The 17,340-nt window shown below is 45.4% G+C and overlaps 1 protein-coding gene across 1 annotated transcript; it reads right to left on the reverse strand.

Moving 5' to 3' along the window:
- Nucleotides 1–11,135: 11,135 nt before the first annotated feature.
- On the reverse strand, nucleotides 11,136–15,899 carry LOC118836224 (immunoglobulin superfamily member 1-like). The gene is made up of 6 exons (XM_036743568.1): nucleotides 15,868–15,899; nucleotides 15,393–15,655; nucleotides 14,171–14,470; nucleotides 13,562–13,861; nucleotides 11,686–11,973; nucleotides 11,136–11,269 (listed from the first exon to the last, which is right to left on the reverse strand). Exons 1-6 carry the CDS (start codon nucleotides 15,897–15,899, stop codon nucleotides 11,136–11,138), a joined length of 1,317 nt encoding a protein of 438 aa, XP_036599463.1.
- Nucleotides 15,900–17,340: the final 1,441 nt, after the last annotated feature.

The following is a 17,340-nucleotide window of genomic DNA, read 5'->3' on the forward strand; positions in this document are numbered from 1 at the left end:
TAGATTTAACTCTTCTCAGCAGCACAATGATCTAACTCAATTCCAAAAGACTCATGATGGAAAATGCTATCCACATCCAGAGAACGAACTATGAAGTCTGAATGCAGATCAAAGCATACTATTTTTGCCTTTTTTAGGTTTTTTTATTTTTTCTTTCTCATAGTTTTTCTCTTTTGTTCTAATTCATTTTTCACAACATGACTAATGTGGAAATATGTTTAACATGATTGTACATATATAACATATTTTGGATTGCTTGCTACCTTGGGGAGGAGAGAGACAAAGGAAGTAAGGAGAAAACTTTGGAATTCCAAATCTTACAAAAGTGAATGTTGAAAATTATCTTATTTTTTCTCTCTTTTTTATTTTTTTTAATTTTTTTTTTAAGTTTTAGTTTGAAACACTCAGATCCACAAGCATTTGAGTTCCAGATTTTCTCCCCCTTCCTCACCTCCCACCTCCAAAATGGAATATAATTCGATACAGGTTCTACATATACCTTCACACTAAACTTATGCAGACTGAGGCAAACTATTTGCCCCCTCTTTCCCTTCTTTTTTTGCTTTTGTTTCTTCTTTCTCATGATTCATCCCATTGGTTATAAATTCTTCTTTACAATTTGACTACTGTGAAAGTTATCTTTACATGTAATTGGAAAGAATGAAATGCTATTAAGCATAAAAAGACAAGCACAGAGACTCCAAATTAATTATCTTGCCTAGTCTTTGTCAGAATTGAAAGAAAATACTTTCAATTCATAGTCTTTTTCATTTTTATGCATTAAACTTGTTATTTTGTCAGTTTTCATGTTGAATACCCTGCACATCACTATGTTCTTTTGATGGAATGATTCAAATTATTCTCTTTCACTAAACATGTAATCTTTTCTTTGATAATTTTTCTTTATCTCTCCTTTAATCCTAGACTTTGGAACACTAGTTAGTTTTCATTATTCTTTGCAATATCGTATTCTAATTGTGCTTTAATTTTTTGTAACCACAGAGTAAAGTTATGTTAGCCTGATTGGAATTAAAAAATTCATTTTCCTTGCCTGAAAATTTAATCATCAATATTTTAGCTTTGAAATTTGAGTTCTGTGATTCTTAATGACTTAATTTTGACATTTCTTCTTTATTCATTGGCATTCTGTGGGCTTTATATGTCTTTTCTTGTCATCTGCTTCAAACATTTCAGGCCAAATTTTCTACAAGATTTCTTGGGGTATGACATCGAAATTTCTTTTACATGACATTTTGCAGAATATCTGTAATCTCTACATTTTTCCTGAGCATCCCACCTCTCAGCTATGTTTTCATATTTTGAAAAGTTATCAATTTTTTTACATTTTTATTTAAAATATTCTGTTATTTTCATTTGTGCCTCTGATTTTGCAACCCAATTCAGTTATTCTCTCTTTCAAATATTCTATTGTTCTGTAATGTGGACAATGCCTCTGTCATTCTAAGTTTTTCAGTATTGCTTTTTTAAAAAAGTGTCCCCAGTGCCAGTTATGTGGTACATTTTAAGTTTCTTTTGCTAAATATTTTAATTCAGTCAGTCAATCTTAGAAAGGCAAATAGAATGGCACATCCATTCATTTCAATCCAATGAACATTTATTAAGTGCCTACTATGGGTCACATACAGTGCTAAGCACTGGCGATACAAATAAGAAAAAGAAACATAGCCCTTTCCCTTATATTCTATTAGGAGAAGACAATACACAAAAGGAAGCTGAAAAATAGGATGAGGTATAGGAGGAGTACCTAATATGGGGGTTGATATTCTCTGGAGTTGAAACCAAGTAGAGCTGCTGGTGGAAAGTGGAGAGCATTTATTACGTACTTACTCTGTGCCAGGCACTGTGCTAAACACTGGTGATACAAAGAGATAAACAGGACTGTCTGCATCACACTCTGCTTGGAGGAGACAAGATGCAAATGAAGGCTTAGTTGTGATACAGATTTAAAGGTCCTGAAGTCCTGAGGATGCAGCAACATGGCCAACAGCAGGGCCAAATGTCAATCATGGCAAGATCTGGATGGCCAAGATTAAGAGCAAGGCCATTGTGGGAAGTTCCCATAACTTTCTGTTGGGTGCTTCCCCATGGTGGTACCTTAATGGGCAGTGCTTAGTCTGGGGAGGTTGGGGGACAGACCACACCCATCTTTTGGGCACTGCCCTTCCCTGACAGTAAAGCACAATGCCTGGAACATAGTACTTAGCAAATTCTCATCCCTTCCCCTCTTCTATATAATCAGGAAGACCCAGAAGCAATACCCATTTCACAGAGGTGATGGTCATTTCCACATCTTGAGTATATAAAGGATCTGGTTGGTCATTAGGGATCATCACATACAGAAGCCAAACAATGAAATAAAATAGTTCTTTGAGATTCAGGGGAGTTGATGCTCAACCATACCCACAGAGGTACTATAAGTTATACTTTGGTAGTGAGTTGTGGCCCTGAAGGAGAGCCTTTACCTGAGAGCCAGAATGATGGTATTACCATGCCTATGTTACACATCCCAAAAGACTGTTTTACAAATAACACGCTAAGCAGTGCTTCCCTGGTAGTCAGAAGAAGTGATACAAAAACACTCTCAAGATATCTCTGGACAACTTTGCTATTGATTGTGAGACATGGGAGATACTTGCACAGTATATTCCAGAAGGATGTGCCTGTATCAAGGCACTGTGCTCTATGAGCAAAGCAGATTTGGGCTAGCTCAAAAAAACATGAGAAGCACAAATTCAGAGCCATCTCTATACCAAATGGTCATACAAGACAATTTGTGCCCACTCTGGTAGAGTCTTCTGAGCTTGTATTGGTCTGATCTGGAGGGGGGGGACCTGTGGCCTCGAGGCCACATTGGGCCCTCTAGGTCCTCAAGTGTGGCCCTTTGACTGAATCCAAACTTCACTGAAAATATCTCCCTAATAAAAGTATTTGTTCTGTAAAACTTGGACTCAGTCTAAAGGCCACACCCAATGACCTAGAAAGCTATATGCAGCCTCATAGTGTCATGTTCCCTACCCCTAGGTCTGATAAGTCAGATCCTGAAACACTGTACATTGACCTTGAAATTGTGATGTTATTTTGTGCCTCTTCATGCATGAAGGACAAACAACAACTGCTATCCCAGATATATCCCAGACATCTCACTTGGAGAAGGTAAAATTGCAGTTTAACCTTAAAGGTTTTATTGTCTTTTGGAGCCTGAGGTGTAGTGAACAGAACTAGGAGGATGGAAAAAGTTCTTCCACATACAAGACCAAGATTGAGTGCAGAGGAAGAAAGGTCCCTATGTCTTTCAGGAGCTGAGAGAAGAAGGAGAGAGACTCTATATTCCTATAGCAGCTTTTCCCATGTGCACAGGAAGTTCTCTTACATGAAGGTGCCTGGAAGAGGTCTTCAGTTAATGGAAGCTCAGGGATGGTCTGAAAGAAACAAAGAACACTAGAACTTGTGGGGACTGAAACTTAAAAAATTCTTTGGACTAGAGTTGATTTTGCTTCATAAATGACATTCCTTTCCAAGTAATTAATCAGTGACCAAGGGATGCTAGTCAGAAAGGCCCACCAGAGATGGGCAAGGGATGGGTAATCTGATTCAGAATTGTGAGATGGGCAACACCTGCAGCAGTAAGGCATTGTTCAGGAAGAAGAGCAACAGGAACATCCTAGCACTGGAACACTGAGAGTAGGGCAGAAAATCAATGGCCCTGCAGTCCAGAGTACGAGAACTATAGGTCTGTCCTGGTGCATGGGGATAGAGATGGCTACTAAAATTGGAGAAGCAGAAGAAGTGAATTTTTAGGTCTCAGGTTGTCAAAGCAATAATTCAAATGTTTATTTCTTGAATAAATACAGCCTTGATTTTTGCAATGACAAGGATGTTTATAGCAGTAACAAGAATTGGGCACAGTTGGTTTCTGACTCATTCATGGGTAGTACAGAGGACCAGAGTGTCTAGAGATGTCTGGGATACTGCAGAAGCTAGAGCCTGGGACTAAGAAAAGACACTTTTACCCACCCATTTGACCTGGTTCTAACTCCCCTTCTCTGTAGAATGCAATTTTCCAGGCTTTGAATTGAGAAAAACACCAATTTCTCTCCAGAAGTCTCATTCTGACTTTTAAGACTGGACATGATATGGTTAGCACAGTCCATCCAATAAGAAAGAGATTCCTTATTCCAGTATGCCAGGTCTGGAGCTACTTTCTAACTGTGGAGAAGAGTTCTTCAGTCAGTCAGTCAACACACATTTATTAGATATGTATCCGGCAGTACAAGCCAGGTACTGAGCTTCTCAGACGCTGTAACTAGAGCCTTGGAGGTCTGCTCTAAGAGTGTATTTGTAAGGATGGAGCCTTTTTAGATGACCACCACCAAGGTGAACTTTGCTGGCCAGCAATGGGTTCGAGTCCACAAGGTCAACATCCATTACTGACCAGGAAAGACACGTGTTCAGAATCCTTTTTCTGAGAAGTTCATGTAGCACTGAAGTTCAGATGATATGTGGAGAGGAAGGGAAAGGTCGATGTAAGACCCAAGAAGTTGAAGTGCAAACATGTGATAGTGTGGATGGATGTTTAGGACTTCCACCAGATGGCGTGCTAACAGCACAATGAGCCACCCCATTTAGCTCAGATGCCTGCAGATTACTGGCAAGGAAAACAGATGACTGATGAAGGGCTCTGTAAAATAATAAAAGGTGGTCATGTCAAAAGACACAAAAGCCGGTCCCTTAAAGGCATCTTATGGTTGATACAATAGCCAAAATGGGAGCTGTACCAACCAGATTTTCATTGATCCTTCCCATGATGTCATATAGCTGTTGATACTGTCCAGGGATGATCCTCTGTAACCACAAAAGCACTACATGATGACTTTAAACATTTGACTTAATGGAAACGACTCTGTGATGACTTAGAAATAGTTTTTCTATTGGCCAAAGATTGCCACAGATGTCCCTAAGGAACATGAGATGTAGAGGGTATGTGCAAAGCAAAGTCTTACCACCTGGGGCTGCATTTTTGAAGATTATCATGAGGAATTGTTTAAGACTTGTCTGACTTGGCTTTTTTTTCCCTTTTGAAGGAAAGAGCAAGAAAATGGGTCACAAACCAATGGTAACTGACCACTTCGCTGACAATGTACACATAGGCTTAACTAATTAGTAAGCAAACAGCTTCCATGGATGCCAAAATATTTTGGGAGAGGTATCTCTCAACATCTGTATTTGTTGCCTTTTTCCATTTGGGTCAATGCAGAGACTTTGAAATCATGATGTTCAAAGAAATGTTATCTTTGTTTGGCATGAAGAATTCTAGAACAACACCTTATTTGCGGGAACATAACCTCAACATTTCAATCACATCCTGGTGAATACATGACAAACAGATTGGGGCATGTCACAGTCAGGCACACTGAGAAAAGGACAACAATTTCAGTGGAGCAAAGCTATGGCTTTCCTGGTACCTGAATACAACTTTACCCAGAAGGTGTTTGGACAGAAGGCATATGGACTTGTTGATGTCTGAGTCTCTGAAGATATAGAGACTGCAGAAACCCACTATCAGTTCATCTCTCTGCTGAGAGAGAAGGTAAATGATGCTTACTACCTATCTCAGCTGCAGCCCATAGAAGTCCTGAAAGAAACAATGCTAGGATGCCCATATCTGCTGTCACAACCTTCAACAAGGTCATAAATTCTGCTGGGCAATCTTGGTGTTCATGGGGGACACAGAGTAGGAGATGCAAGGCCCAGTCTCTATTAGTAGTGGAGACACAGGTCAATTTGTTCATTTAGAAAATAGTCTGAGGGATCAGTGGGAATGCTTCAGAGGTGATCCATTTATTGCAATCATTGATTGCCAACAGGTGAGACTTTCTGTTGAGGAAGTTGAAAGTGATGGACACTCATGTCAGTGAAATCTGTCCCATAGAGAGAATAAACATTAATTAAGTGCCTACTGTATTCCAGATACTATGCTATGTGCTTTACAAAGATGATCACTTTGATATCATAGCACAGTTAACTTGTAAATCATACAAAGTCTGCCTGAGCCAGAGAGTGCCTCAGAAACAGACATTTCAAATGATCGACATTGGACACACTCTACCCCAAGACCTAATAACACTATGAAGCAGCTTGGGCCCACTACAAGTTCTGGTCTAGGAAGGCAGGACATTAGTTTTTATGAGATGGATAATCAGCCAATCCCGTGGACAAGCCTTGATCCAGGGCACATGGGTCAGAAGGTCACAGGAAAGCAAGGCTTGCCTGAGCAGAGACCAAATTGCCTTATGATGCCCCAGGTGAAATTGGGAAATCAGTTATCTATGTGACCAATGCTCACTAAGGACTAGCTCACTAATGCATAGGATGCCTTGTATGAAATTATATTTTGAATTGATATTCACATTAATTACTCCACACTCCTTTTGAAATGTGTTCTCTCGGGGGGGGGGGGGGCAGAGCCAAGATGGCAGCTGGAAAGCAGGGGCTTGCATGAGCTCCCCACCAATGTCCCTCCAAAAACCTATAAAAAATGGCTCTCAACAAATTCTAGAACTGCAGAACCCACAAAATAGCAGAGGGAAGCAGGGCTCCAGCCTAGGACAGCTTGGATGGTAGCTGGGTAAGGTCTATTGTGCATGGAGCTGGGAGTGGAGTGGAGCAGAGCCCCGCATGAGCTGCGCCTGAACAGACCAGACCAGGAGCTCCACGGAACAGGCACTAGCATACTGAATCAATGAGCTGTGGCAGTTACCAGACTTCTCAACCCACAAACACCAAAGACAACAGAGAAGATTAGTGGGAAAAGCAGCTGGGGGCAGAGGGAAAGGAGTTCATGGTTCAGCCACCACCCCAGGGGCAACAGGGAGGGGTGCAGCTACAGAATATCAGCTGCAGTTGCTTCCTGACCCAGGCCCACCTGGTGGGAGAAATTAAGTGACCGATCAGAGCAGGAGTGCAGAGCCTGCTTAAGATCTGAGTCTGGTCTGGGTTGGTGGTTCTTGGGGTGGATGAGCGCTGGTGTGGCAGAGCTGGCTGTATAGAAATACTCTGAAAACAACAGCACAGCACTTTAAGCTTGGAACAAAGTACTCTCTACTTTACAAGCAGTCATACCCCAACGAAAAACTCAAGGGTCAAGTAGTTGGCTAGGAATATGGTCAGGCAGCAAAAACGGACTCAGATTGAGAGTCCGACTTTGGAATCTTTCTTTGGTGACAAAGAAAACCAAAACATGCAGCCAAAAGAAGTCAACAAAGTCAAAGAGCCTACATCAAAAGCCTCCAAAAAAAAAACATTAACTGGTCTCAGGCCATGGAAGAGCTCAGAAAGGATTTGGAAAAGCGAGTTAGAGTGTTACACCTAAATTGAAGCCTTTATATTCCTGTCTTTGTCTCTGCCCTACACCCTGAAATGGCTTGAAACTGCTTAAGGGATAATTCTGGGTATTGCCCAAGGCTAGTCCCCTCACCCCCACTTCCTCACGATTCAGCATTCTGTATATTCTCTCAATATCAGCATTATCTGCAAAGATCATTTGCTAGGGTAAGGTATGGGTTTATTTTGGGGAGGAGCCCCCTGGTTACCAGATGGCCCCACACACTGGGTTATGGTGCAGCTATTCTGCTGGCCAAGCCAGGTCCCTCTACCCAGACCATAGCTTATCAAGTAGAGGTTATTTTCTGGGAAATTCCACCCTGAACCCTCCACCCAGTTATAGGAAACCGATTATGACCTAAGAGGGTCACCCATTCTAGGAAACTGGCCACCATGTGTCACAGGATGATCACACCCCTGAATCTTGCCGTATTTCCAAAATAGTTCTGAGCTGCCTCTGCTTCTGCTAGTGACCTTGCCTGATTGAAAATCCATATTTTGCCTTGGAGCATGGATTTTCAACAAAATAGAGGACTTTCAAGCTTTCTCAGTGAAAAGACCAGAGCTGAATAGAAAATTTGACTTTCACACAAGAATCAAGAGAAGCATGAGAAGGTAAGCAAGAAATAGAAATCACAAGGGACTTCCTAAAGGTGAACCGTTTTGTTTACATTCCTGCATGGAAAGATGAAGTGTATGATTCATGAGACCTCAGTATTAGGGCAGCTGAAGGGAATATACATATATGTGTATGTATGTATATATATATATATATGTGTGTGTGTATGTGTGTGTGTGTATTTTATATATATATATATATATATATATATATATATATATAGAGAGAGAGAGAGAGAGAGAGAGAGAGAGAGAGAGAGAGAGAGAGAGACAGAAGGCACAGGGTGAGTTGAATATGAAGGGATGATATCTAAAAAATCAAATTAAGGGATGAGAGAGGAATATATTGAGAGAGGGAGAAAGGGAGAGATAGAATGGGGTAAATCATCTTGCATAAAAGTGGCAAGAAAAAGCAGTTCTGTAGGAAGGCAAGAGGGGGCAGGTGGGGAGGAATGAGTGAATCTTGCTTTCATCGGGTTTGACCTGAGGAGGGAATAACATACGCACTCAATTGGGTGTCTTACCCCACAGGAAAGAAGGAGGAAGAAGATAAAAAAGGGGGGATGATAGAAGGGAGGGCAAATAGGGGGAGGAGGTAATCAAAAACAAACACTTTCAAAAAGGGACAGGGTCAAGGGGGCAAATTCAATAAAGGGGTATAGGTTAGGAAGGAGAAAAATATAGTTAGTCTTTCACAACATAAGTATGTAGAAGGGTTTTACATAATGATATGCATGTGGCCTATGCTGAATTGTTTGCCTTCTTAGGGAGGGTGGGTGAGGGAAGAGGGGAGAGAATTTGGAACTCAAAGTTTTAAAAACATGCTCAAAAAAAAGTTTTTCATGCAACTAGGAAATAAGATACACAGGCAATGGGGCATAGAAATTTATCTTGCCCTACAAGAAAGTAAGGAAAAGGGGATGGGCAGGGAGTGGGGTGACAGAAGGGAGGGCTGACTGGGGAACAGAACAATCAGAATATATGCCATCTTGGAGTGGGTGGGAGGGTAGAAATGGGGAGAAAATTCGTAGTTCAAACTCTTGTGAAAATCAATGCTGAAAACTTAATATATTGAATAAATTTAAAAAGAAAATAAAAAATAAACCTAAAAAAAGAAATGTGTTCTCTCTTGAACATTTTTTATTAGTTAGAATCATGTATTTATTGTATAGTTGGGTAAATATCCTGAAGTTTGAGTTTACAAATTAAGCTGCCTATTTTGCATAACACATTAATTTAATTATTGAATGACCCAGGCTGGTATGCACAAGAGGTGGGAGGAGAGAGTTGCCCCTAACAGGAAGGGTGAGGATAAAGAGCAGGCCCTTGGAAAATGGGGCTGAGAGAAGCTTTGGGGTTCAAGTGGGGAATGAGGAAGGACCCTGGCAGGAAGGCCTCCTAGGAGCAGGTTGGGGCAATCAACAGCTGTGCTGTCTGCACACTGAAGATGTGAAATGCATCATCCTCATGTCTTGCTCCACTATTTAATCAATAGTTCCCTGAGTTTCTAATACAGTCAGTTTGGGAGACATAACATATGCCTGAGCCAGGGGAGCCAGAGCATGAGCATAAGTGGGTGGCAGCAGCAACAGCAGGAGAGAGAAAGAGACAGAAACAGACAGAGAGACAGAGAGAGGAGAGAGGTCACCTTCCTTGAACCCAAAAAATCTGCAGTTTGATCTACGAGAGGCTGAGAAAATCTCATTTTCTTTCAGAATTTAGAGGCTATCTGAGGACTTCTGCCCATGTGATGGGATGAGAAAAGACTAGCAACAAAAGGAAACCTTCCAGTGACCCTGATGGAAGGGGTGCTGCAGGAGGTTTAGTAAATTACCCTAGGGGTGGCCCAGCCCAAGGTCCATGCCAACACTTACATTGTGATTCCTCAAGGGAGACTTCTACTTAACTGGTCAATGTGAAATAGAAAGGAGGGAACCCATCCAAGAGAAATGCCAAAGAAGGTGCTCAGTGTCCAGTCAACCATTAAATTCCATTAGATGAACATTTATTAAGAACTTGCAGCACTTTGGGAAGGACAAGACAGATGCTCGATATACATAAACTGGAGGCTGGGTCTTCGAAGAACCAAGTGTCTCCTGGGGAGACCAGCTGTGACCTCAGGAAAGCACAATCTTGGCACCGGGGAAGTAGGGATGATACTGGGATCTCTGGGATGACAGGAGTAAGATCAAAACCCTGAGTATCAAGGCTTGTTGTCTCACTCCTCAAAGCCTGGAAAGTGAATCCAACTGCATTGGGCTCACTCTTCCATTCACTGACATCCCACGGGCAAAGCCCAGTTAGGCCTTGGCCACAAATCAGTGTTGCAGGAGATGCGTGGGCCGAGGTCAGAAAGGAGGCACTTTGTTCATAGAATTCTTACCCCAACTGGACATCCCCAACAGGCATCATAGCTGCTCAGTGATGGTGACCTGAGTACAATGTGTCAGAGGTCAGATGAAATGGGGCTGAGGGAGAGGAGAACTAAGGGAGGGGAGGGAGTGAGAGAAGAGAGGGAAGTCTCTTGCTTATCTCTCAGTCCAAGGACACAGGGGCCTAGAGAGTGAGCTCTGAGGATGTCTCCCCAGTGTCTGCCTCCTATTCAAGGTCCTTATATTCAGCTGAATATGGGCCACTCCCTGAGGGCTCCACCATTCCCCTGGCCCTCAGGGCCAGGGCTGCCCTCTACCACCCCCTCTGCTGCCCCAGGATCATGCCAATTTCCTTCCCAGATCACTTACATGGGGCCTCCTCTTGGGGGCATCAGGCTGCTGGGGGAGGCAGATACCCCGAGGACGACAAGGGCAGCAGAGGCACCTGTAGGGAGAGGAGGAGGACATAGGGCTGGGGGACAGAGGTCCCTCTGGGAAGCTCTGGGAGCATCCTTTCCTCACCAAGGACTTTGCTCATGAAGAGGATCCAGGGTTACATGGCAAGGAAGTAACAGGGGACTATGGGAAGAGTAGCTGAGTCCTTACCTACTAGAGCTGTCCCTCTGCAAGGTCCCTGGGGAGAAAGAAAGATGGGAAGGGAAGCACAATCAGAGAGGATCCCACAGGAGCAAATGAAGGTCCCAGTCCTCAGCCATCTCCTTTTTCCTTCAGACCTCAAGGGCTTCACTCTTTCCTCCCCCACTCACCCATAAGGAAGGATCCATGGCAGAAGAATGCCAGCAGAAGGAGGCAGAGGAGGAGGAAGAAGGCGGCCACACAGCTGAGGGTGATGATGAGGGTGTAACTGAGTTCTGATGCTGCAGTGGGGGAGAGAGAAGAATTGTCTTGAATTGCATCCACCCAGAGGAGATCCTCATCTGACATCTGCAATTGTCCCTGACCTTCCTCCTCCTCCATAGCTCCCCATCAGCACCAGCATCCAATGGTTTGGCACAAACCATGTTTAGAGAGGATTTATTCCTTCAAATTAGGGATAGAAGGCCAGAAAACAATATGGGGAAGGGTGAGATACAGAGAAGTGTGGGTGAAGCCCATGTTCCAGCTCACACTTACATCCCCATGGGCCTGGAATTGGGGACAGTGTCACATTTTTTCTTCTCCCTTATCCTGTGTCTCATGGCCAAAGCCAAGGCCTTAGTTACATTTCCTTATAGGGAAGGAGGGAGGGAGTGGCCCTTGGCACCTCCAGGGGATTCCATGGGCTTCTTCTCACCTCTCACTATGAGCTGAAGGGGCTCACTGTGTTGTTTCCAGAAATTTCCATTGGTGACAAGCTGGTAGCTGCAGCTATAACTGCCAGAGTCCTTGGGGGTCACCTGAGTCAAGAAGAACTGGACCCCACCTTGAGAAGTATGCATGCTTGGCAGGGTTTTCTCTTCTCCCTCCTTGTACAGAACAAACCTAGAACCCCATGAACGTCCCCAGCACAGGAGGGTCACGCTGGACCCTGAGGCCACCTCTGAGCCAGGCCAGGCTAAGATAGAAGGTTTAGGGAGTGAATCTGGAAACACAAAGAGAGGTTAGGGCTCCTCAAGACCCCTCCACAGTTGACTTGGGGGTAGGGAAGCAAGAAGTGGGAGCTCCCGAAAGATCCCCTGACCATCGGCTCCAGCTTCCATTGGCTCTTTGCTCATTTATTGCCCAAAATCTCCTTTTTGGAGAGAGATGGAAGCTAAACCTCAGGTGTTCTCTGGAGCTGCCCAAAAACAGCAAGGTTGTTCCTCCATCTGTCCTCAACCCTTAAACTTGGAGCAGTACCAGAGTTTGTCCATCCTGCCACATTTGCCTCCCCTTCCTTATGGACCCCCAGGCGTTGTCCCAAACTCTACCTCATGATGTCAAAAGAGCCCAAACAATATGTCCTCCCAGATTTCCTGGGCTGCCTCTCAGTCCTGACAACCCTCTGCTCTGTGCCTTGGGGATATAGACACACCCTCACCTGTCACCAAGATCTCCAGGACCTCGCTGGCCTCGGATACCTGGTATGGAGGCATCCTCCCATAGTAGACACAGCTGTAGTTGCCAGTATCCTGGGCCCTCACAGAGAGAAGGGGAAAGTCAGCTGAGGTCCCAGCTGGGCTCTGGCTCTGCAAGGGCTGAGGGGTCCCCACCTTCAGCAGCACAAATGTCAGGCCACCAAGGAATGTCTGAGGGGGCTGCCGGCAGTGGAGAGTCACGTGCATCCCGGGCTCCACCACAAGGCCTGGGAGGGCTGAGAGGGAAGGCTTGGAGAGAAATCCTGTGAGAGGAAAAACAGAGGGCTGGGATTCAGGACACCTAGGTCAAGGTCCTGCTCTGCCTCTGAGTCTCTGTGTGACCTTGGCCCAGTCACTGGCTCTGTCTGAGTCTCAGTTTAGTTGTTCAGCTTTTTTCAGTCATCTCTGACTCTTCATGACTCCTTTTGGGGTTTTATTGGCAGAGATAGTGAGTAGTGTGTCATTTCCTTCCATAGTTCATTTTGCAGATAAGGAAACTGAGGCAGACAGAACCAAGTGAATACCTCAGGTTCAGAGAGCTAAGAACTATCTGAGGTCAGATTTGAACTCAGGAAGATGACTCTTCCTAACTCCAAGCCCAGCATTCTATCCACTGAGCCATCTATCTGCCCATGCACCTCAGTTATCTCATCTGTAAATGAGGGGGTTGACCAGAAGATTGCTCATACTTTTCTAAAACCTAAAATCAGGGCTCGGATCATGGTCTGGAAGTGGGACAGGTCAGGCTCATTTTGAGGCCAAGTCACTCAATTGTTGTATGACCTTGGGCAAGTCCTTCCCTCTCCCTTGTGTTTCATTTTGTTCATTAGTAAGGGGAGGGTTTGGTCTCAAAAACTTCCAAGACCCCTTTAGATTTTGGGTATCTGTGATTCTCCTCCTAACCCCAAACTCAGTCCCCACCATCACCTTTCTTCCCCAGGTTATAGATCACAATAGAAATGCCTTGTGTCTTCCAAGGCCCCTGAGTCCCACCAGGCCCCAGGGCAGAGCTGGCTGTGTAGACACCTGGCCTTGTCTCTGTGAGGCCCCTGTCTGTGCAGAGAGCAGAGGGATGATCCTCAGAGTTTTTCTGAGGCCACACACACCCCTTACCTGGCACCACCAGCTCCAGGGCCTCACTGGGCTCTGATCCTCTAGCAGATGTTGTCTGGTCCATATAAGTACAGCTGTAGCTCCCAGTGTCGCTGGGTCTCACCGATGTGAGGGGGAAATTACTCCAGAGATCTGCAGAGGTTTGGCGCTGTAAGGGCTTCTGGGTCCCAGCCTTCCACAGAGTGAAAATCACCTCTCCAAGGGAAGACAGCTTGGGCCTTGAGCACCAGAGAATAATGTTGGCCCCTGGGGCTACCACGAGGCTGGGCTGAGCCCAGAGTGTGGGCCTGGGGAGGAATCCTGAGGAGAAAGAGAGACACCAAATGTCAGGGTTGGATGTAACTTCAAGGTCCTTTAATCCTTTGATGCGAGGGGAAATAGCAATCTTGCGTCCATTCTCACTTTCTTATCTGGGGCTTGCCTTGAGCAGGGACACCCTCACTATGCTGGAGACCAAGGTAGAATCCATGGAGAGCAGAAGAGGGTCCCAAGATCTCCACCAGCCTCCCCCCAAACCATCCCCTCAGAATTCACAGGATTTTTGCTGTCTCCATCACTCTGTGGGCCCCTATGGGGGGAGGTGGAATGAGGGATTTGGTGGTTTCCCACCAGGCACAGTCAGCTCCAGGGCACGGCTAGGAAGGGACCCCCTATGGGGGGCTCTCTTCCTGTAGTAAATACAGCTGTAGCTCCCAGTGTCCTCGACCCTCACAGACGCAAGTAAGAAAGCAGCCCGGGTCCCTGCAGGGCTCTGTCTCTGCAAGGGCTCCAGGCTCTTCGCCTCCAGCAGGGCAAAACTATAATCCTGAGGGGATAGGTGTAGTGGTATTTGGCACGAGATGGTCACTGTTGTCCCTGGGGATTTTGTAGAGTCAGGTGAGACTGAAATGGAGGGTTGCGGGAGGGCTCCTGTGAAAGGAGGAAGGAAGAAAGTTAGGGATCTGATCTGTCACCCTAATGCCCTCAAATCATTCCTGAAATGATGCTGAGAAGAGGAGCATGCCTGAGATAGGGGTAGGCACCATGCCGGGATGGCCAAGGGCTAGGACATTGGCATTTGACTAAGTCAAGGACAGAATCTTCAAGCAGCCAGGATCTGAGCCTTAAGGATGTGAAGGAAAGTGATGGATGAAGGTGGGAAGGGCATCCCAGGAAGGGGGAACTATGTGAGCAAAGGTAGAATGGTGGGACATGAAGACCTGATGTCGTCTGTCCAGGCTGATAAGAATGCAATGAGGGCAGAAGGGAACAAGAGGAGACACACTTGGACAGACTGGATGTTCCCAGTTTGGGCCCGAGAGGAGACAGGAAAAGTTTCTCTAGAATAAGGTGACTCGAGCAGGTCAATGAGTTGTTTAGTGTCAGGTCGAGAATTTGAACCCACATCTCCCAGCCCCAAACCCAGGGATCATTCCCCATCTGGTCAGTGTCCCCTGGTGACCCAGCCAGGAGAGATGGGTTGCTCCTTCCTCAGAGGAGACACAGAAGCCTTTGGGAGAAGGAGCACACAGCTTTACCAGAGCAAACTTATTCTACAGCCTCTCCAGGCCTCAGTTTCTCCATCAATGAAATGGAAATCATGGTCCATATGCTCTCTTCCTCACAAAGTTATTGAGGTAAAGGATTTCAGAACCTTCTCTCTGCCCCCAAAATGTCAGCTGGAGAGCCAAGCATTCAGAGCCTGGAGAGGTGGGCATGTTAAGGGGAGGCAAGGAGTTAGGCCTGAGGGTTTGTGCCCCTTATAGGTCACTCCTCAGAGAAGGGTCTGGGCTCATCTCTCAGGACCAGCCTCCTTCTCACTAGCGATGGTTGTAGACCAGCACCCCCTCACCTGTCACCACCAGGGCCAGGGGCTCACTGAGCTCTGACCACAAGGGCCCCTGCCCAGAGCGGCAGCTGTAGCTTCTTGCATCTCTCCAGTCACCCACCATTATAAGCAAAAACTCTGCCTGCGGTCGGGAGGCATTTTTCTCATCTCTGAGCTCTCCATCCTTCCAGAGCTGAAATCGATCACTCCCCAGGTGGCCCTGGCACCTAAAGATCACGTCTGCTCCATCAGGAACCACAGTACTGGGTATGGCCCAGAGGGTTGGCCTGGGAAGGGAGTCTGAGAGGGAAACAAGATTAGATTCCTAGTGATTTCCCTAACCTTGCGACTCCTTCAGATTCTGAAGCCCCTCCCTCAGTCACCCATTCATTCAATACAATGTCCACCCTCCCTCCCTGCTTATTCTGGGAGAAGCTGTTGAGATTGATCTGGCTCCAGAAGGGAAAGAGAACAGTAGGATGTTGGGGGCAGGACTTACCTGTCTGTGCCCTCACCGACCAGTCCAGACATAGCCCTGTAAGAGAAGCTCAGGTTAGACTCCCCTCCAGCCCGCGCAGACCAATCCCCAGCTCTCCCCAAAGCCCCTGAACCTCTAAATCTGCTTTTGTCAGAATATGAAGGAAGAGCCCTGTGAGCAGACACTGGGCTCCTGCTGCGCCCGAGAAGGTGCTGTCACCTCCTCCAGATGCCTCCTGGTCCTTTAGTCATCCAGCCATGGCTGTCATTGTCAAAATGTCCCTCCCTTCTCAGGTCTAAACTGGGAGACTCACTAATGGTGATTAGGAAAGTCACTTTGGGGGCCATGGTGGGTCTTCAGCTCCATCCTAGGCTACCCAGCCTCAACTGTGCAGAGGGGAAGAGGTAGGTAGATAAAAGGCCGGCCCAGGATGTGGCAGCCAACCCTGCTGCCTTACTTCCCCTGAACCCAGGCCCCTCCATTTCCGCTCCTCTACTGATAAATAAAGGACCATGGTCCTTCAAGGCTTAGATCTGAGAGGATCACAGAGTCTTAAGGAAAATGTAGCCTACCAAGGACCAATGGCTCTAATGTCTATCTGGTATTGAAGACCTCTGAAGGGGATCAGTGCCAAAAATATCGAGACTTGCCTGAAAATGAGTGGGCCCCCAATGAAAGCCTCACCCTCAAAAAACCAAGATTAGGCACAAAGGTCTAAGGCCATAGCACTTAAAGATTACGCCTCAGATCCTAGACTCAGTTGTTTTTTAATCACATCTTCTATGTGTGATATTTGTTCTGGGAAATTCTCATCTTCTACTGGCTTGAAATGAATCACATGAACAATTGGCCAGCATTTATATGATGATTTCAGGTTTGAAAAATATTTTACAAATATTTTTCATTTGATTCTCACAACAAGATGGGAGGTAGGCTCTATATTATCCTCATTTTACAGTTGAGAAAACTGAGGTAGGCGGAGATTAAGTTACCTGTCCAGACTCACAGAACTAAAAAGGTTTTAAGGTAGGATTTGAACTCAGATCTTCGGGATGGCAAATCAGTGGAAATCATGAACCCCTGGGTTGACTAAATGTAACTTCACTGCCTGTAGTATGGGAGGTGGACAAGGGATGCTGAGGCAGCTCACGGAAGGAGTCAGTTCTTGGTTTATATGAATTTTTGTTTAAATCTTTAGGATTCCAAGTGTCCAAAGTCATGGAGACCGCTGAAGATGCTTTACCCTTGGCTCATGATTTCTGTGTTGGAGAGGTTTGGGGGAGATGAGAGAAAATGTCCAGTCTTTCATCTTGCTGATCATGTGATCCGTACTATTATATTTTGATTGTTTCGGCTCTTTTCTTCTAGTGACTAAAGATCATGGTTTTCCTGCTTTTCCTTAGGTCATTTAGGAAACGTTTCATGGTTAAGAATCCACAGTGTCAGCATCACTTTTAGAGGTAGCAAAGAACTGAAAACAAAGTAGGTGCCTAT

This window comes from Trichosurus vulpecula, chromosome 2 (assembly GCF_011100635.1).
Source record: "Trichosurus vulpecula isolate mTriVul1 chromosome 2, mTriVul1.pri, whole genome shotgun sequence".
Lineage (NCBI taxonomy): Eukaryota > Metazoa > Chordata > Mammalia > Diprotodontia > Phalangeridae > Trichosurus > Trichosurus vulpecula.

Excerpts from the sequence above, each read along its gene's own strand:
- LOC118836224 (XM_036743568.1), bottom strand. The coding sequence starts at position 15,899 with ATGTCTGGACTGGTCGGTGAGGGCACAGACAG. Across the intron at positions 13,862-14,170 it reads CCTGGAGCTGACTGTGCCTG|GATTCCTCCCCAGGCCCACA; the intron begins GTGGGAAACCAC and ends CTTTCTCCTCAG. Across the intron at positions 11,974-13,561 it reads CCTGGAGCTGGTGGTGCCAG|ATTCACTCCCTAAACCTTCT; the intron begins GTAAGGGGTGTG and ends TTGTGTTTCCAG.